The 21509-nt window shown below is 47.9% G+C and overlaps 1 protein-coding gene across 1 annotated transcript in view; it reads left to right on the top strand.

Moving 5' to 3' along the window:
• Nucleotides 1-20488: 20488 nt before the first annotated feature.
• SELENOT (selenoprotein T) overlaps nucleotides 20489-21509 on the top strand; it is a 33825-nt gene continuing 32804 nt past the window's right edge. Inside the window, 1 exon segment of the mRNA NM_001199819.1 lies at nucleotides 20489-20652. Coding sequence (NP_001186748.1) covers nucleotides 20516-20652 — 137 coding nt within the window. The 5' untranslated portion in view covers nucleotides 20489-20515.

Here is a 21509-nt window from a genome sequence, read left to right as displayed (position 1 = left end):
AATATTTACACAAAAAGATGCTCACATTATGTGACATCAGGGAAATAACAATGTAAAGTGACAGTGAGATACCACTACGTACCTATTAGGATGGCCAAAATCCAGAACCCTGACAACATCAGATACTTAGAAGGATGTGGAGCAACACTGAGTCTGACTTATTGCTGGTGGGGATGCAGAGTGGTGCAGGCACTTTGGAAGACAGTTTGACAGTTTCTTACAAAACTAAACCTACTCTTGGGGTAAGATCCACTATGGCACTCTTTGATATTTATATAACAGATCCACACAAAAACTTGTACATAGAATGTTTGTAGCAGCTTTATTCATACTTGCCAAAACTTGGAAACAACCGAGATGCCGTTCCGTATGTGAAAGGAAAGATGTGACTCACACATGCAAAGAATGGAATGTTTCTTCAGTGTGAAAAGAAATGAGCTTTCAAGCCATGCAAAGATGCAGAAGACCTGTTACCAAGGGAAAGAAGCCAGTCTGAAAAGGCCATGTGGTCTCATCTATAGAACATTCTGAAAAAGACAAAACTATAGAGACAATAGTGATTGCTGGAGGTTGGTTACAGAGAGGGATGAAGGAATGGGTGAAGTACAGGATTTTCAGGGCAGTGAAACTCTTCTGTATGGCACCATATAATGGTGGATACATGTCATTATACACTTGTCCTACCCTATAGAATATAGAACAGCGAGAGTGAACCCAAATGTACCTGTGGACTTTGGATGATAACGATGAGTCAGTGTAGCTTTACCCCCTGTGACAAATGTGCTGTTCTGGTAGGAAGTTGGTAATGGAAGAGGCTGAGCCATGTGTAGGGCCAGGAAGTATGTTGGATCCCCATGTGGCTTCCACTCAAATTTCTGTGAACTGCTCTTACCAAAAATAGTCTTAAAAATTACTTAATGTTTAAAAAGCAATATTAGAATAGGAGACAGGAACAAAGAATGAAAATGTCTTAGAAAATCCAGACTGGAGTGGAAGGAGAAGTAGAAGACACTTTAGGAGATTCAAAAAGGACACTTTTGTGTGTTTTTAGATACTGATTTTTTACTAAAAGGAGGTAAACTGGTACTAACACATCTTCCTCTTTATGCACTTTAAAAAACTTGTAGATAATAATGTGATAAGACTTACTGGTTCATAATCCAATATTTTTCTTAATACTACTTTGAGCATTTTATTTTTCATAGAATATTTAAAATGTTTACTTTTTGAGTAAGCATTATACAACAATGGGACATTTCTAAAAATACAGAAGTTATTTATGTGATAAAGAGTGTCTCTTCCCTGTCTTCAACCACCCAGGTTTTTTGTTGTTGTTGTTGTTTTAAGATTTTATTTGTTTATTTGAGAGGTAGATTTACAGTCAATGAGAGGAAGAGACAGAGAGGTCTTCCGTCTGCTGGTTCACTCCCCAAATGGCTGCAATGTCTGGAGCTGTGCCAATCCGAAGCCAGGAGCCAGGAGCTTCCTTCGGGTTACCCCACGGGTGCAGGGCCATCTTCTACTGCTTTCCCAGGCCACAGCAGAGAGCTGGATCAGAAGAGGAGCAGCAAGGACTAGACCTGGTGCCCATATGGGATTAACCTACTGCACCATAGTGCCAGCTGCAACCACCAGTTTTGTAAGAATCAACCACTTCTTGGTGCCTTGTCTGTTATTCTGTGTGTAACTTAAATATATATGTAAAAATTTATGTCATTCTTGATAATCGTTAAACTGCCTTTGGATGAATACCAGGATTTACTTAACTCAGTGTAGGACACTGAGATTGTTCTGACTTACAAATTTATAAAATGGGGCTGGCACCAGCATCCCATATGAGTGCCGCTTCAAGTCCTGGCTGCTCCACTTCCAGTCCAGCTCCCTGTTATGGCCTGGGAAAGCAGTGGAAAATGAGCCAAGTCCTTGGGCCCCTGCTCCCACATGGGAGACCAAGAAGAAGCTCCTGGCTCCTGACTTTGAATTGGCTCCGCTCTGGCCATTGCGGCCATTTGGGGAGTGAACCAGCAACTGGAAGACCTCTCTCTATCTTTACCTCTCTCTGTAACTCTTTCAAATAAATAAATAAAATAAGTAAAATCTTTTGTTTAAAGATTTATTTTATTGATTTGACAGGCGGAGTTACAGAGAGAGGTAGAGACAGAGAGGTCTTCCATCTGCTGGTTCACTCCCCAGATGGCTGCAATGACTAGAGCTGCGCTGATCCAAAGCCAGGAGCCAGGAGCTTCTTCCAAGTCTCCCACGTGGGTGCAGGGGCCCAAGGACTTGGGCCATCTTCTACTGCTTTTCCAGGCCATAGCAGAGCTGGATCGGAAGAGGAGCAGCCAGGACTTGAACTGGTGCCCATATGGGATGCTGGGGCTTCAGGCCATGGCGTTAACCCGCTGCGCCACAGCACCAGCCCCAGTAAAATATTTTTTTAAAAAAAAGAGGACACCTTCATGTCTTCTTTTATAAAAAATTTATAAAAAGACATTTTGATGAATACTTTTGTGATGAAAATCTTTACTTGTATTTTACTAGGTTAGATTTTTTTTTAATTTATTTATTTGTTTGAAAGTCAGAGTTACACAGAGAGAGGAGAGGCAGAGAGAGAGAGAGAGAGAGAGAGAGCTCTTCCATCCGCTGGTTCACTCCCCAATTGGCTGCAACAGCTGCGCCGATCAGGAGCCAGGAGCTTCCTCCAGGTCATCCATGGGGGTGCAGGGGCCCAAGGACTTGGGCCATCCCCTACTGCTTTCCCAGGCCATAGCAGAGAGCTGGACCAGAAGTGGAGCAGCTGGCTCCCCTATGGGGTGCCGGCGCCTCAGGCCAGGGCGTTAGCCCGCTGTACCACAGCGCTGGCCCCTACTAGGTTAGATTTCAAGTGGAATTGCTGGGTCCAATTCTGCTTTCCCATTTAAATGAGGTATTGTTTTAGCAGCTCTCTGGGCATCCCCCACATGGTCAGGTCGACACATCAAATTGACCATCGCTCCTGACAGGTTGGTGTAGCATGATTCATTGCTGCAGGTCCTATAACAAACTCATCAATCGTTGACTCCCTGAGAGACACATTCCCAGGGGTTGCCTGAGGGTCAGTCATGGTTCCAGATTCCCTTGCAGACAGCAAGAGTGAACAAGACCTGCTCTGCTAACTTCCTTCTCACTTTTCCAACCCCCAGTTCACTTGAGGGCTTGCTGTTCTTGTGTATTCGTTTGAGTAGGCTAAGCTGCTAGATCCCAAACTCAGGATTAAAGAACAGACATTTATTTCGGTTCTAAGGAGAGTGTTTCAGACTAGTGGGCAATTCTGCTTCACTCGGTGTTCCTGGGACCTAATCTGGCAAACTCTGCCTTCTTCAGCATGAGAATACCAGGGTTGATATGGACAGTTCTCGAACGAGAGTTGTTTCATCACATGGCCACTCCTAGCTGCAAGGAGACTAGGAAAGTTAGTGCCCGATGGGGTAACCAGGTACCGATCACATTTGTATTACTATGAAAGACGAGCAAATTTTGGTGGGTGACCAGTAGTCTATGCATCAACTTGTGAGTGTGTCTACGTGAGCACCATTTGTACAGGTACTACTACTACTACTACTGTTAGTTGTCATACAACTTGTTCTCAGATCTGAATCCTGTCTGTTCTGGGAGCCGGGACTTAGTCTGGATCTCTCCTGTGGATGGTAGGGACCCACCTGTTGCCTCCCAGGGTATGTGTTAGCAAGAGACGGGAATTGGGAATGGAGCCAGTACTTGAACCTAGGCACTCTGACATGTCTCTTAACTGGCATCTTAACCTGTAGGCCAGACTCTTGCCCCACGCTGTTTCAGACTTTCATGTTAGCTAGCCCCTTGTTGGCATAAAGATATGGCCTTGCTCCTGAGCTTACAGGCTGGGGTGTCCCATCTGTGTTATGGCTGCCCAGACAATGACAGTCTATTACCCAAACCTCCAATATTGTCTGTCTTTAATTCTAGGTTTAAGTGTTGGAGGTGTGATTGACAGTGGCAAAACCTAAGTCAGGCTTCAGGAAAGAAAGAAGATTGGCGCTACAGCTCACTTGGCTAATCCTCTGCCTGCTGCACTGGCACTATGGTTCTAGTCCTGGTTGCTCCTCTTCCAGTCCAGCTCTCTGCTGTGGCCTGGGAAGGCAGTGGAGGATGGCCCAGGTGCTTGGGCCCTGCACCCGCATGGGAGGCCAGGAGGAAGTACCTTGCTCCTGGCTTCGGATCGGCATAGCCCCGGCCGTGGCGGCCATTTGGGGGGTGAACCAACGGAAGGAAGACCTTTCTCTCTGTCTCTCTCTCACTGTCTGACTTCCCCTGCAAACAACATAATGTATGGTTCCTTATTGGTTCAAAGGAAAAGATGACCAATGAGGGCCTGGAGAGGGCAGGAACTGCAGAAGTCTGGGGTGCAGAGCTCTCCTCAAGGTTCTGCCAGCATTGATCCACGTCAGCGGTCTGTGGCTTTGCACAGACTCACGGCTGCCTGAGATCTTAATTAATTGACAGTCCCAAGGCTGTGAGCCATGCAGTCTGGTCTTCCAAAGAGAAACTGAGGACAAGGGGAGATGCTGGGAAGAAAAACAACATTTCCATTCTATTAATAATAAAAAGAGGCTGGCTCCACAGCTCAATAGGCTCATCTTCCACCTTGCGGCGCCAGCACACCGGGTTCTAGTCCCGGTCGGGGCGCCAGATTCTGTCCCGGTTGCCCCTCTTCCAGGCCAGCTCTCTGCTGTGGCCAGGGAGTGCAGTGGAGGATGGCCCAAGTGCTTGGGCCCTGCACCCGCATGGGAGACCAGGAAAAGCACCTGGCTCCTGGCTTCGGATCAGCGCGATGTGCCGGCCACAGCGCGCTGGCTGCAGCGGCCATTGGAGGGTGAACCAATGGTAAAGGAAGACCTTTCTCTCTGTCTCTCTCTCTCACTGTCCACTCTGCCTGTCAAAAATAAAAAAAATAATAATAAAAAGAAACCTCAGAAGATAATCGAATTTGCTAGTCAATTTTTGTACAAAATGCGTTATTGTTTACTTTTGATATCAAGTACTATTCTTCATACAGGTTCTGTTCTCTACATACTGTTTTGAAATCTAGATGCTACCAATTATAGTAACCTACTTTGTATCATGTGTTTTTAGTTGAGGCTTCAAGAATATTGTATAATGCATTTGGCTGCTCTTTGGTAATTTTAGCTACCATATTCTCTTAAATAATTCTCAAATATCATTGGAGATATTTGAGATATTTGAGGGGTGGCCTTTTAGCATGATGGTTAAGATACCTGCATCCGTATCAGAGTACTGGGTTTGAGTCCCAGTCTCTGCATCTGATTTCAGCTTCCTGCTGATACACAGCCTGGGAGGCAGCAGTGATGGCCCAAGTGCTTGGGTCCCTTCCACGCGGGAGGGAGACCCAGATTGAATTTCCAGCCCCAACTATTTTGGGCTTTGGGGCAGTAAAGGAATAGGTGGCTCACTCTGTCTGCCTTTCCAATAAATAAAATAGAATAACATTGTGTTTGTGTACATTTTATGTCTTTCCAGTCCCATACTATCTTATCTCCAGCATAGGTTTACTTGAGTAGCTACTCAAAGGTTGAAGTTTGACATGTTGATAGTCAAATCATCTTTTTCTGCTTTCTATTGCCCCTACTGCCTTCCATTGCAATAAAAGTTTAAGTAACATTCATTTTCACAACAGTGTGCTGGGTTCTCTGAAGACAAGTAAGACTCACCCTATGCTCTCAGCGACCTGGAGCCTCGTGCGGGAGACTTGACTGCACGCTGCAATTATCTGAGGACATTTTAAAATATTTGGATGCCCAGGCCCCAGCCTACACCTATTCAGTAAAAACATCTGGGGCTGGTGTTCTGGTGTATTCGGTTAAGCCGCTGCCATCGATGCTGTCATCCTATAGGGGGCTGGTTCGAGTCCTGGCTGCTCCATTCCCCATCCAGCTCCCTGGTAATAATGTGCCTGGGAAAGCAACTGGAAGATGGCCCAAGTATCTGGGGCCCTACAACCCAAGTAGGAGAACTAGAAGAAGCTCCTAGCTCCTGGCTTCAGCCTGGCCTGGTCCTGGCCATTCTGGCTATCTGGGGAGTGAACCAGTGGGTTCACTCTCTCTCTCTCTCTCTCTCTCTCTCTCTCTCATTCTGACTTTCAAACAAATAAATAAAAATCTTAAAGTGAGAACATCTGCCCTGGAGAAGGGATGACTATCAGCTGTTCCCTCATTTACACTTCTCATCAGCAATCACTAAATGAACATATTCCTCTATAATACCTGTTAGTAGTACCTCTTCCTTTCTCTTTCACTTTTTGTCATCCCATATTCAAAACCCTTATTACTGTAGATAAAGCAACAATAACAAACCCTGCCACTCACTGAGGCACCAGAGAAAACGGAAAAAAAAAAAACCCTGTTAATTGCTTATTTTCTTTTTATTTGAAAGACAGAGAAAGAAAATTGAAGACAATTTATACATATATCATTTTTATTTTTTGAAAAGATTTTATTTATTTGAGAGACAGAGTCATAGACAAAGAGAAGAAGAGGCAGAGAGAAAGGTCTTCCATCCACTGATTTACTCCCCAAATGACTGCACTGGCCAGAACCAGAAGCCAGGAGCCAGGAGCTTCTTCCAGGTCTCCCACATGGGTGCAGGGGCCCTAGCACTTGGGCCATCTTCCACTGCTTTCCCAAGCCATAGCAGAGAAGGGAAGAGGAGCAGCCGGGACACAAACCAGGGCCTATATGGGACGCTGGTGTTGCAGGTGGAGGCTTAAACTACTATGCCACAGCACCGGCCCTCATATATCATTTTTTAAAAAGATGTATTTATTTGAAAAGCAGAGTGAGAGAGAGAGGGAGAGACAGAGAGACATCTTTTTTTTTTTCACAATCATTGTATCTTTGAATTTACATATAGAAATTAGTAAAACTTAAAACCAAATGCGACTTGTACAGAAACCCTTTAATTTTCTTTATTTTCACACATTAGAAAATGAAACACACTATACAAATGGCTCTTCATAGCAGATTATACGTGTGCCCATTCAGACTTGCTCTCAGAGTGCCGCCAGCATTGTAAGTGCTGCCCCAGCTGGCAGCTGGTAATCAGGTAGCCAATGTATTGACTTAAATGCAGTAGCATGCAGCCCTCAGCATGGAAGGTTCAGTCCCCTCTGTTCTTAAATTAGGTTAGATGGCATTGGTGTCCATATTTACAGACTTGAAATGTATCGATCCTGAGCAGTTCTGATGTAAGTGTAAGACCAGCAGATGGGAGTCTTGGTCTCGGTTTTAAAAAGAGAGACATCTTATATGCACTGGATCATTGCCCCAAATACCTGCAAGAAGCAGGAACCCACCATGCTAAAGTCAAGGGTCCAGAGTCCCAGCTGGGTCTCTCACAGGGGTGGCAGGGGCCCCAGCACTTAGGACATCTTCCACTGCCTTCTCAGCTAAATCAGCAGGAGGCTGGATTGAAAGTGGGCACAGGCTGGCCAGTGCCGAGGCTCACTTGGCTAATCTTCCGCCTGCGGCACCGGCACCCCAGGTTCTAGTCCCAGTTGGGGCACTGGGTACTAGTCCAGGTTGCTCCTCTTCCAGGCCAGCTCTCAGCGGGAGACCGGGAGGAAGTACCGGGCTCCTGGCACCGGATCGGTGCAGCGCCTGCCCTAGTGGCCATTAGGGGAGTAAACCAATGGAAGGAAGACCTTTCTCTCTGTTTCTCTCACTGTTTAACTTTCTCTCTCACTAACTCTGCCTGGCAAAAAAAAGTGGGGCAGTCCAGGACTTGAACTAGTGCTCCAATATGTGGCTCAAACCACTGCAGCACAATGCTGGCCCCTACATATCATTTTAGCTACTGTAATCCTTATTAAAATTCTGGGAGGAGGCTCACAGCCACGTGGCTAGCAAGGACAGAAGAGGGTCTGACCTCTTCATTAACTCCAGTCTCTTTTGTCCTGGTCTTTCTTGCACTGAGCTCCCCAAATGACCTTCCTCAGAAACATTCTGTAGCACCCTTCTCTCTGCTCAAGAACCTGTAGTAGCTGCCACTGCCTGCTGAGTTTGCTCTTTTTCACTTTGGCGTTCAAGGTCATCCATCCTCTGGCTCCTCCTTGTCCTACAGATTGTATGAATTGCATTCTCCCAGGAAACGCCTCCAAGCCAGTTCTGCCGCTCTTTCTATAGATATGACTACTTCTGTAGTCTGCATTTTGGACCAAACTATCAGTCTCTGAAAATAAACAAAGTAATGTTAAGGATACCTATTCATACGCTGCTGACTCACTGGTCCAACATGCAGATCCTCCAGGTCTATGCAGGAAGCTGCAAGGAGATGTCTGAGTTCATTTGATCAATTAATTCATTCTCGCCAGCACCAGGGGCCTGATGAATTGTGCCTTTGCTCTGCCAGACACGCCCTCTGCTGGCACCTAGGGTGTCTGTCAATGTCTGAGTACGCTTCACATCCCAACCCTGACACTCACAGCTGCAGCGTAACTTCACAGTGCCCTAGCTTTGTGTTTCTGGATAACATGGAGAATGTTCTCTCTTTCCTTTGCATTTTACTTTTCTGCTGGGAGGAGGTGGTTGCTGTGACGCTGCAGGTTAAGCTGGCACCTGTGATGCTGGCATCCCATATGCGCGCTGGTTCAAGTCCTGGCTGTTCTGCTTCCCATCCAGCTCCCTGCTAATGCACCTGGGAAAGTAGTGGAAGATGGCCCAAGTGCTTGTGTTCCTGCTACCCAAGTGGGAGACCTAGATGGAGTTCTAGGCTCCTGGCTTTGGCATAGCTGAGTCTTGGCTGTTGCTGCCATTTGGGGAACAAACGAGTGGAAGAAAGAATGGAAGATTCTCTCTCTCTCTCTCTCTCTCTCTCTCCACTCCCCCACCCCACCTCGTGTAATTCTGCCTTTAAAATAATACATCAATTTATTTATTTATTTAAGAGGTAGACTTACAAACAGTGAGAATGAGAAACAGAGAGAAGGGCCTTCCATTTGCTGGTTCACTTCCCAAATGGCCACAATGGCCGGAGATGGGCTGATCCCGAGCCAGGCGCCAAGAACTTCTTTTGGGTCTCTGATCCGGGTGCAGTGGTCCAAGCACTTGGGCCATCTTCTATTGATTTCCCAGGCCATGTTAGAGAGCTGGATCAGAAGAGGAGCAGCTGGGACTAGAACTGGCATTGATATGGGATGTTGGCACTGCAGGCAGCGGCTTTACCCACTATGCCGCAACCCTGGCCCCAGCCATGTCTCTTAAGATGCCTTATTTCCCAGAAGCATTCATTTAAGCCCCATTAACCCAGATACATCCCTGTTATCTGCCAGCCACACCTGGCACTCCTGAGCCCCAGTAGTGGAAACCTTCCAGGCTTAGTGAGATTCTCCACACATCTACTTTTGAGCCAATCTTATTTATCCCACTTGAAATATTTCTTTTCCAGCAATGATCTTCTTTAAGTCTTTCTTTTTTTTAAAGATTTATTTATTTATATGAAAGTCAGAGTTACACAGAGAGAGAAGGAGAGGCAGAGAACGAGAGAGCGAAAGAGAGAGAGAGAGAGAGGTCTGCTGGTTCACTCCTCAGTTGACCGCAATGGCTGGAGTTGCACTGAACAGAAGCCAGGAGCCAGGAGCTTCTTCCAGGTCTCCCATGCAGGTGCAGGGGCCCAAGGACTTGGGGCATCTTCTACTGCTTTCCCAGGCTATCACAGAGAACTGGATCAGAAGAGGAGCAGCAGGGACTTGAACTGGCACCCATATGGGATGCGGGCACTACAGGTGGCAGCTTCACTGGCTACGCCATAGCGCCAGCCCCTTTAAGTCTTTCTTTGTGACTCCACCAAGTCTAATTATTTGTTTCCTGAATTTATACTATGGCAGGTGGTTTTAATAACTGTTAGCTCTTCCTGTCTCCAACACTTTCCAGTACACAGGAGTTTTGTTGATCTTTCTAAAATTGCTTTGATTATGCCACCAGTCTTCAATGGCTCCCTTTTTCCATAGGAAAACAAGTCAAACTGGTTGGCCTAACACACAAGGCCTCCCACCCATCTGTCCCACACACATTTCCTGTCTGTTTCCCATTCTTCTGTTAGAGTAGAGGAACCTCCTTCCTGCACAGCAGACATGCAAAGATCACTCTCCTGGCCCCGTTCATGTCCTCTTCTCACTTCTTGCTATTCAAAAGCTCAACGATCCATGACATGCAAACAATCAAACATGCGTTTCCCTGTGTCAGTAGTTGATAAATAAAAATAATATATGTAAGCCCATAGCAGCACTATGTATCTGTAGTAGGCCCTTGATAAGTAGGAGCTGATAAAATTTGTTGTCATTGTTACTGCAAAAACTCCACGGTCCCTGGGGCCATCAGCATGGATGACAGTGCCTGCCCTTGCCAGGCTTAGATAAGAACAGAATGTACTGCAGTAGGAACAACAGATGACAAGAAACCAAACAACGCGCAAGGAGCTCGGTGCTAAGGACCCCGGAGGTTAGACTTCCGTACAGAAACACCAGACTGGCTTTGAAGAGCAAGCAGAAAAACTCACATTTTTCTTTAGTTTTTGCCATTTATTAAGGGCTATCTTTTATAAAAATTACATTTTCTAGTTGTTATTGATGCAAAATAACTCTTGACATGTGTATATTGAGCTTATATCCAGCATCCTTGCTGACCTATAAGTGTGTAGGTTCTTTTTTGTTTTCTTTTTTTAATTTTTTTTAATTTTTAAATTTTTTTGACAGGCAGAGTGGACAGTGAGAGAGAGAGACAGAGAGAAAGGTCTTCCTTCTGCCCTTGGTTCACCCTCCAATGGCCGCCGCGGCCAGCGCGCTGCGGCTGGCGCACCGCGCTGATCCCATGGCAGGAGCCAGGTACTTCTCCTGGTCTCCCATGGGGTGCAGGGCCCAAGCACTTGGGCCATCCTCCACTGCACTCCCTGGCCACAGCAGAGAGCTGGCCTGGCAGAGGGGCAACCGGGACAGAATCCGGCGTCCCGACCGGGACTAGAACCCGGTGTGCCAGCGCCGCAAGGCGGAGGATTACTTTTTTGTTTTCTATGCATATAATCATATTGTTTGCAAATAATGGTGGTTTTGTTTAGTTAGTTGCAGTCCTTTCACATTTTAACTCTTTTATTGTGTATTTTATTTATTGTGTATTTATTTGTGCTAAACTTTAGCACAAAGCTGAATGGGAGCTGTGAGGGGGATATATTTGATCTTTTTATGGTTGAAATGAGAATTCCTGAGATTCTAATGTTTCAAACTATATAATATATATATATAGACTATCATATAATGTGATGGTTTTATTTTTAAAAATATATTTTTAAGGCAGGCGCCATGGCTCAATTGGCTAATCCTCTGCCTGTGGCGCCGGCTCCCCAGGTTCTAGTCCCTGTTGGGGTGCCGGATTCTGTCCCGGTTGCCCCTCTTCCAGGCCAGCTCTCTGCTGTGGCCCGGGAGGGCAGTGGAGGATGGCCCAAGTGCTTGGGCCCTGCACCCCATGGGAGACCAGGAGGAAGCACCTGGCTCCTGGCTTCAGATCGGTGCTGCGTGCTGGCCACAGCGCGCCAGCCGTGGCGGCCATTGGAGGGTGAACCAATGGCAAAAGGAAGACCTTTCTCTCTTTCTCTCTTCTCTCTCTCTCACTATCCACTCTGCCTGTAAAAAAAAAAAAAAAAAAAAAAAAAAAAAAAAAAAAAAAAGGAAGACCTTTCTCTCTGTCTCTGTATATTCTCACTGTCTAACTCTGCCTGTCAATATATATATATATATATATATATATATATATATATATATATTAGCCTAGTGAGCTGTGGCGGCGGCCCCCAATAATATTTTTAACTTTAAAATATTCTTATATTTTGGCCGACGCCGTGGCTAATGGCCGCGGCGGCCATTGGAGGGTGAACCAATGGCAAAAGGAAGACCTTTCTCTCTCTCTCTCTCTCTCTCACTGTCCACACTGCCTGTCAAAAAAAAAAATATTCTTATATTTTAAAATTACCTCAACTTTCTCATGGTATAGGCCTCTTCTTTTTTTTCTTTCTTTAGATTTATTTGTTTATTTGAAAGGTGGGGTTAGACAGAGAGGAAGTGTGGGGAGCGGTCCGGACTAGACTGGGTTGCTGGGGTTGAGACTTGTTCTGTGCATCTGCTCTCCCACAGTGTGGCGCTGGGAGAGAAGTGAACGGCTTCTGCACGGCTGCCTCCAGTTCAACCAATAAACTGTAGGACTTGCTCCTGATTGGAGGAGAGCAGCGTACTCGGCGTGTGGGCAGCCGAGTTGGGATTGGCAGAGGAGGACTATAAAGGAGGAGAGAGACGGCATGCACCAGGAACATCTAAGGGGAACATCTGAGGGAACACCAGTGCAGCCCTCCGAGAAAGCCGGCCGGCGGTGTGCCGCTCCCCTGCGGAAGTGGGGAATGTGGCAGGGGGAACTGCCCTTCCACGGAGGTGGAAGGGATAGTAGCCAACCCGGGAAGAACCAGCAGCAAACCCGGGGAGGGCCGAGCAGACGAAAGAACAGCGCAGGGTCCTGTGTCGTTCCCCCACGAAGACGGGGAGCGACATAATGGTGCCGTGACTCGGATATGAAGCCTAGGCAGGGTTCAGTGTTGCTCCTCCACGAAGAGGGGGAGCGACATAATGGTGCCGTGACTCGGATAGGAAACCTGACTCGGATAGGAAACCTGACTCGGATAGGAAACCTAGGACGGATAGAAAACCTAGGAGAGAAGAAACGGGAAGAAGTGGAAAATACCGGAGAGAGAGACTAGCAAAGAGCCTAGGGAAAAGCCGGACGGAATAGGTGCCGGAAGAAGCTATCAAAAGCCTAGGCATAGACTCGGATACGGACTGTGGGAAAGAAGTTAGGATTGAAAGCGAAAGTGAAAGCTTTCATAGACTCGGATGCGGACTATGGCGGGGAAGCTAGGAGATTGAAAGCGAAAGTGAAACCTGGAGGAGGCTTGGACTCAGATACGGACTACAGGGGGGAAGCTGGGAGAAATCTCTAAGGTCGAAAGCGAAAGTGAAAGCTAGAACAAACAGACTCGGATGCGGACTGTGGGGAGAGGCCAGGAGAAATGAGGGAGGAACATTGTTGGAAGAAAGCTTGGGGAAACATACCGGGTAGAGAAAAATGTTAGGGAAATTGAAGCCGCGGGGGGCAGGCCGAGGCTGAAACGAAAGCCACTTTGGGATTCTCAAGTTAGCCCGGGAATAGGGGGCGAAAAGTTGAAACCAGAAGCTGAAACGTAAGCCAGATTGGGATCCGTCTGATTAGCCCGGGGAGCAAAGGACGGGAAGCCAAACCGTGGGGCGGAGACGTATGCTGGGTTGAATTCGCCAGGCTAGCCCGGGGAACTTAGATTGAATGCTAGTGGCGGACACGTAAGCTACGCTGTGTGACTCGCGGAGGCTGCCGCGCGCGCAGACAGAGCGTGCGGGGCTCAAGTACATAGGGAATGCGGGGCTAGCGCGGAGACCGCGGAGTGTGCGCGCAAAGCCGAGCCGCGCAGAGCCGCGAAGCCTCGCAGATGAGAGAGGCGCGGGCTGAAGCGGCTCAGAGCCGGAAAGCTGCCGAGAAGCAGCCTCGGGGCGGGCGCAGCCGGGAAGCCGCGGGGATAAGAATGAGAGCGGGAAGCTGCGGGGATAAGAGAAACAGAAGTTTAGAAGTAAAGTGAGAGAAATAGGAATGCTGGAAGATAGAAGTAAAATGGGAGAAATAGGAATGCCCGGAGATAGAGAAATAGAGAAATAGAAAGGCCTCCCCTCAACATGGCAACGAGAAAGCTTGGATTCGGTCTGCCTGATTAAGTGAGGCGATGAGCACCTGCGGCGGCTAGCAGCTTATGCACCGCAGGTCACCGAAGACAGGCACGAATTAACATCAGTAAGGCCTCCCCACAATACAGCAATTAGGAGGCTTGGATTCGGTCTGCCTGATTAAGGCGGTAAGCACCAGCAAGCAGCTCGACCAGAGTATGAGCTGCAGGTCACCGAAGATAGGCACGAACCAACACTAATAAGTCTCCCCCACAATACGGCAATGAGAAGGCTTGGATTCGGTTTGCCTGATTGTTAGGGCTTGTAAGCCCCTGCGGGCAGAGCAGAGCATGCGCTGCAGGGCACCGAATACAGGCACGCATCAGCGCCTAAAAACCTCCTCACAACATGGCGAAGAGAGGACCCGGATTCGGTTTGCCTGATTGATAGGACTTGTAAGAACCTGTGGCAACTCTAGCAAGCGGAGCAGAGTGTGTGCCACGGGGCACCGAAGACAGGCGCGTATCAACGCCAAAAATAAAAAGAAAGGGGGATCTGTGAGGAGCGGTCCGGACTAGACTGGGTTGCTGGGGTTGAGACTTGTTCTGTGCATCTGCTCTCCACAGTGTGGCGCTGGGAGAGAAGTGAACGGCTTCTGCACGGCTGCCTCCAGTTCAACCAATAAACTGTAGGACTTGCTCCTGATTGGAGGAGAGCAGCGTACTCGGCATGTGGGCAGCCGAGTTGGGATTGGCAGAGGAGGACTATAAAGGAGGAGAGAGACGGCATGCACCAGGAACATCTAAGGGGAACATCTGAGGGAACACCAGTGCAGCCCCCCGAGAAAGCCGGCCGGCGGTGTGCCGCTCCCCTGCGGAAGTGGGGAATGTGGCCAGGGGGAACTGCCCTTCCACGGAGGTGGAAGGGATAGTAGCCAACCCGGGAAGAACCAGCAGCAAACCCGGGGAGGGCCGAGCAGACGAAAGAACAGCGCAGGGTCCTGTGTTGTTCCTCCACGAAGAGGGGGAGCGACAGGAAGAGAGAGACATCTTCCATCCAGTGGTTCACTCCACAAATGGCTGCAATGGCTGGGCCAGAAGTGGGCCAAGGTGAAACCGGGGGCTAGGAGCTTCTGCTGGGTCTCCTATATGGGTGCAGGGGCCCAAGGACTTGGACCATCTGCTGCTTTTCAGGCCATTAGCAGAAAGCTGGATTGGAAGTGGAGCAGCCAGACTCAAACCAGTGCCCATATGGGATGCCGGTGTCACATGTGACACCTTAACCCACTGCACCACAATGCTGGCCCCATGACATAGTTTGTAATACATTAACTCAAGTCTGTTTCTTGTCTACTCCAAAAGTCTCCACTGATAGCAGCATAATCACTCAGTTGCTTCATCCCACAGTACTTGCAGTAGGCTTGGAATAATACAAACATTATCACCCCTCAATGTGATTACTGAATACAGTTTAAAATTTTGCTTTCAAGATCGTAATGGGTTAAGCTGACGATGTTGGCACTGCGTATGTGTGACCTGTTGTGTCCTGGCTGTTCCACTTCCCATCCAGCTCCCTCCTATTTCGCCTGGGAAAGCAGTAGAAGATGGCCCAAGTATTTGGGCCCCTGACACCCATATGGAAGACCTGGAAGAAGTTCCTGGCTCCTGGCTTCAACCTAGCCCTGTCCTGGTTATTGTGGCCATTTGAGAAGTGAACCAGCAGATGAAAGGTCCCCCCTCCCCTGTAACTCTGCCTGACAAATACATAAATAAAAAATAATAATCTTTAAAAAAGATTTCGCTTTTAAAATTCCTTAGGTATGATTTAAGATAAAGCAGTTAAATTTGAAGGGAGGTGAATTAACAGTTGGGAGATGTGTTCAGACTTTTATTGCATGCTTACATCAGGACAGTTTTGGTCCTGTGCTACAGGATATCTACAGGATATGAGGACCTATGTTGTAAATACTCACTTAGAATTTCTTCTACTGTTCCTCAAACTCGTATCTGATGTATTTCATCATTGCAATAGCTGAGCAAAATGATCTGTAAGTGATCAGCCTTTATTACTATTGATACTTAAAAAGTTGACCAAATTTGCCAGTGCCTCCTCTATTGTGTCTTTGGATGCTGTTACACCTGAGAGAAAGTCAGGGAGGTCCCTTACTTGGGGTCTTCAGTTGAGTCTCTCCAGGGAGGACAGTTGAGGAACTAGGGCTTGATTAAAACCTAGTATCCCAACGTCATGCAGCACGAGAATGTATCAGTCACGGAGGGTGAGCAGACTCAGGGTGAGAGGCTGGAAACTCGATGAACCATCTTTGCTTCCCAATCCTTCCCTTTCTCTCCCAAGGTCCACTTCTGCTATTTTCTTAATGTTTCCCCATTCACACCCCAGTCCTTTAAAAATTCTCTCTCATAGACTTCTGGAATATATTGGGTTAGTATTAGGGCTGTGCAAAGTATAATAAATAGAAGAAGAAATTCTCCATCTCAGTAGTCTGAAGCAATGGGATTGAAAAATAAAGGTACAAAACAAAATTTAAAATAGGGAAGTAAAATAGATTTTAAAATCTTGGAAAGGTTTAAAGTAAGGACATACTCAAATGTATTCAAAAGGTGATTAACTTTGTTTGAATTTTGATTCAGTGAATAACTTTCTAGGCACATTTCAAAATGTAAATAGAAGGGCCTGCACTGTGGCATAGCGGGAAAAGCCCCAGCCTGCCGTGCCGGCATCCCATTTGGGTGCTGGTTTGTGTCCCAGCTGCTCCACTTCCCATCCAGCTCTCTGCTATGGCCTGGGAAAGCAGTGTAAGATGGCCCGAATCCTTGGGCCCCCGCACCCATGTGGGAGATCCAGAGGAGGATCCTGGCTCCTGGCTTTGAATCGGTGCAGCTCTGGCTATTGTAGCCATTTGGGGAGTGAACAAGCGGACAGAAGACCTCTCTCTCTCTCTCTCTCTTCCTCCCTCTGCCTCTCTGTAACTCTGCATTTCAAATAAATAAATAAATCTTTAAAAAATAGCACAATATATTAACACAACAAAGGTTGGTATTATAGTTGACACTAGATATTCTCAAAGGAATAAGTGCCTCCACTTAGGCCAGGCACTCTGACGTGGGATCCAGGTGAGAGATTCAATTTTTCTATTTAAAGCTTTTTGAAAGTATTTCCCAATTCTGTGATAATTTAAGGGAAAAAAAGTACATATTGTGGAAAATCTGAACGAGGATATACTCTCATGCTCTTATATCAGAGTTTTGCATTTTGTTGATAATCATGTTGGTGTTAATTTACCACCTGAAGTGTTTTTTAATGTATTTCTTGCATAGGGTTATATCAAATGGCAGTAGCCTGTGTCTGTTCTTGTGTTCCTGTTTTCTTTTCTAATATTTGTTTATCTGAAAGGCAGAATGACAGAGGAAGAGAGAGAGAGACAGAGAGAAAACATCTTCCATCCATGGTTCACTTCCCAAATGGCTGCAGTGGCCAGGGCTGGGACAGACTGAGCCTGGAGCCAGGAATTCCATCTGGGTCTCCCACATGGGTGGCAAGGACTCCTGCACTTGGGCCTTCTCCTGTTGCCTTCCCAGGCACATTAGCAGGGAGCTGGATAGGAAGTGGAGCAACTGGAGCTGGAGCCCATAGAGGATGTTAGTGTTGCAGGCAACAGCTTCACCCACTGTGCCACAACACTGCACACTCTCCGTTTATTTTTTTTTCGATGTTAGTAAAACATCTTTTTTATAACTTTGCTAAAAGAATTGAACCTATAAGTGTTCAGTTCTCTAGCTATAACTGCCAATTTATGAGAAACAAATGAGAGATACATATTAAAGGATACCATGAGTTTGTGATTAGCAAAGTCCAGGCTGTAGAAAACCCTATGTAACAAATACATGGTTTCTTCAGCAGAGAGTTGCAAGGGAAAAGGAGACAGGGAGGAAGGGCAGGTGTGGGGGACATTAAAAAAAAGGGACTGAGATAGAAAACAAGATGTTTGTGTCTATGCAACAAAATAAGGTCACTGTGCTACCCCAAAAACACCAGAAGAACTTGTCTTTCAGCCACAATGAGGAGCTTCTGTATCCATTACCTATGTCTGTATCTAGTCTCCTTGCTCTGAAGTCAAGGGTTATTGAGTGACCTAGTCATAGAATTGCTAGGCAATCCAACACCCTTCCTGAAGTCATCAAATCACTCAAAGAGTCCATCCTTCTAACACCCCTTACCGGGACTCCCTGGGTTCTTCATGCACCAGCTAAGAAATGAAATTGTTCAGCAGCTGCTGTATTCTTGGTCATAAAGCTTTTGACAGGAGCTAAAGAGATACCAACCAATGACAATATATAAATTTTTAAAAATCCCGATTTAAACAAATAGTAAATAGTGAAGACAAGACAAATTTGAAACTAGATATTTGATACTAAGCAATTACTGTTTTTGGCCTTTTTATTTATTTATTTATTTGAAAGAGTTACACAGAGAGAGAAGGAGAGCCAGAGAGAGAGAGAGAGAGAGAGAGAGGTCTTCCATCTGCTGGTTCACTCCCCAACTGGCTGCATTGGCCAGAGCTGTGCTGATCCGAAGCCAGGAGCCAGAATCTTCTTCCGCGTCTCCCACATGGATATAGAGGCCCAAGCAAGGACTTGGGCCATCTTCCACTGCTTTCCCAGGCCATAGCAGAGAGCTGGATCAGAAGAGGAGCAGCCAGGACTAGAACCTGCACCCATATGGGATGCTGGCACCAGCACTGCAGTGCCGGCCCCTTTGGTCTTTTTTTTAATAATGCTTTTTTAGAGATACATGTTTTATGCTATGATGTCTGAGTCTCACTCCCAAATGTCCTTCTGATATTGGAATTTGACCCCCTAAAATATAATACTGGAATGTGGCCCCTTAAAGTTCCCCAGAAGTCCCATCTGGGGTGCCACACAATATCATCATATGTTTATTAATAAGTTCCCAGTATTAATAAGCCCATGTGGGTTCTTGCCCAATATTCAGAGAAGAATTCTGAATACCGGCATAAATGAACGAGGCAGCATGATACATTTTAAGCTTTAAGTGTGAAAGATGCACAGGAGAATGAGAGCTTTATCTAACAGAGAGAGGTAAATCTGGGTTCATACCAAGTACCGGGAACTAGCCACATAGAAGAGCATGTAGGCAAGGAAGCATGGGGTGGGTGGCCTGAAGGCCACACGCCCTGGAGGTGCAGGGCTGCAGCCAGCCCCCTACTGGCAAGAGGCCAGAGAAAGGAAAGAAAAGAGAAAGGGCCGGACACACCCTGGTCCAGGCTTTTAGCCCCTTTTCTTTCTTTCTTTTTTTTTTTTTTTAAAGATTTATTTATTATTTACTTGAAAGTCAAAGTTACACAGAGAGAGGAGAGGCAGAGAGAGAGAGAGGTCTTCCATCCAATGGTTCACTCCCCAGATAGCCGCAACAGCTGGAGTTGTGCCGATCTGAAGCCAGGAGCCAGAAGCTTCTTCCGGGTCTCTCAGGCGGGTGCAGGGGCCCAAGGACTTGGGCCATCTTCTGCTTTCCCAGGCCATAGCAGAGAGCTGGATCTGAAGAGCAGCAGCCGGGACTGGAACCACCACCCATATGGGATGCCAGCACTGCAGGCAGCGTCTTTACCTGCTATGCCACAGCACCGGCCCCTTAGCCCACTTTCAAAGGGGAGTGGTTAATTAACCTGATTGGCCAGTGGGTGTTCAGGTGTGGCCAGGTAGGGGCATGAGGTCATCACACAGGGGCGTGGTGGAGGCGTGGTCTTCCAGACCACAAACCTAATGGATTTAACCTGTATGCCTGCCTAGCTCACCTGGAGAGGGAAGTGGTTAAGAGGTGCTGATGAATGAAGATGGTCAAAATGCCAACTGCCAAAGGGAATCCTATTCTTGTCAGTGTTTGAAACTTTCCAGAGACTCTCCTAAAAGTTATTTAAATTTTACTTATTTGAAAAGCGGAGACATTTTCCCATCATTAGTTTACTACCCAAATGCCTGTAGCAGCCCAGGATCAACCAGGGTCTCCCACATGGGTGGCAGGAACCCAAGCACTGAGCCTTCATCAGCAGTCTCCATATCAGCAGGGAGCTGGACCAGAAGTGGACCAGGCACTCTGACGTGGGATCCGGATGTCCAAAGCGGTTACGACCACTCTGCCAAACGAGAAACCCAATAATTTATTTTTGACGTTTTTTAAAGCATGGAGGAATCTTGTAGGATTAAAGAAAGGGCACTCCCTAAAAAGTTGAACACTTCGTTCAAAGGGCCAGAGATTGCTCTTTCTACCTCCGCCACATGGATCCGGACAGTCAAGGAGGTGTTCCTAAGTATATCAGGCAGATAAATGTCTGAATTAATAAAACTGGATCTAAAACCCAAATATTCCGGGGCAGTAAGTTAAGGGTCCTTCTGACATCCCACTAAGCTCGTTTGCCTCCTCCCCACCACCCTCTCCTCTTCCCTTCCAGAGTCTCTGCATACACCCAAGATGGTGACGGCTGCGGACAGCGAACTAGGTCAGCTCCGCTTTCCCGAGTGTGCGCAGGCGGCAGGCCGCGCAGGCGCGTGTGCGCTTCCCTGGCCGACCTTGGCGGATCGCGCCTGCGCAGTGAGGAGCGGCGCGCGGCTGGGCTTTGAGCTGGCTGCAGTCTGTCTGAGGGCGGCCGGAGCGGCTGGCTCAATTAAGATGAGGCTTCTGCTGCTTCTCCTGGTGGCGGCGTCGGCGGTGGCCCGGAGCGAGGCCTCGGCCAACCTGGGCGGCGTGCCCAGCAAGAGATTAAAGATGCAGTACGCTACGGGGCCGCTGCTGAAGTTCCAGATTTGGTGAGTATACGCGCCGAGCCCCGGCCTCCCCGCCCCGCCTGTCTTCGGCGCAGCTCCGTACGCGAGGCCCCGGCTTCGCGGCCTAGGTGGCTGCACCTTCCTTAGCTCGGAAGAACAGCGCCAGGGCCCTTCCTTAGCCTGCCGTCTCCCCCGCGGGTCGATCAGACGCCCCTCTTTTCCTCCAGGTACAGCTGCCGACTCGTTGTTTGCCTCCTAGGACTGGAGGAGTGGGGCAGGAGGGCAGGAGAAGGTTAAACGCTGAAAGGCGAGGCCGGGGGGACGCTTGTCAGTCCGGAGGAGCTGTCGGCGCATCGCGCCATGCTGCCCCGGCTGCCTGCGGCTGGGGCGTGAGCGGGCGCTGCGTTGGCGGAGCAGCTGCAGGCGGTTGTCACTCAGGTCGCGTCTCCTGCCGCTGTCGCAGCCCGGCCGCCCGGCAGGTGAGGGGCACGGGAGCGGATGGAGTGGCCGGCGCCCGGGCTCCTGGAGCTGCGCGGCTGACTGCTGAGTGGGGGCGTGGAGAGGCAGTGTGGGGAGGCTGGCTCCCAGTTCAGCGTGAGAAAAGCAGCGCCTGGCTCCTCTCGGCTTGGACGGTTCGCTCACGGAACAGCCGGGGTTCTCTCCGGGGCTCCCTACTCCCGCTCCGCAGGAGATGCCTTGCGCTGGCACCTCTTCCTGCCTTTCCGATGTCATGGGCACTCACATAGGAAAAGAACCCGGCAGTTTTCAACGCTGTGATTTTTGTGCTCGGCTAGTAGTTAAGTGTTAGAAGCAGGGCAGGAGTGCTTTCTAAAAGGTAAGTGGACCCGAGGAAGGTTTGAACAGCTAAGGTTAGAAAAACAACAGAAAACGAAAATTGT

The sequence above is a fragment of the Oryctolagus cuniculus genome, chromosome 4, assembly GCF_051225735.1.
Source record: "Oryctolagus cuniculus isolate XC-2025 breed Fujian yellow rabbit chromosome 4, ASM5122573v1, whole genome shotgun sequence".
Classification (NCBI taxonomy): Eukaryota; Metazoa; Chordata; class Mammalia; order Lagomorpha; family Leporidae; genus Oryctolagus; species Oryctolagus cuniculus.
This window is presented reverse-complemented; position numbering and strand designations above follow the sequence as displayed.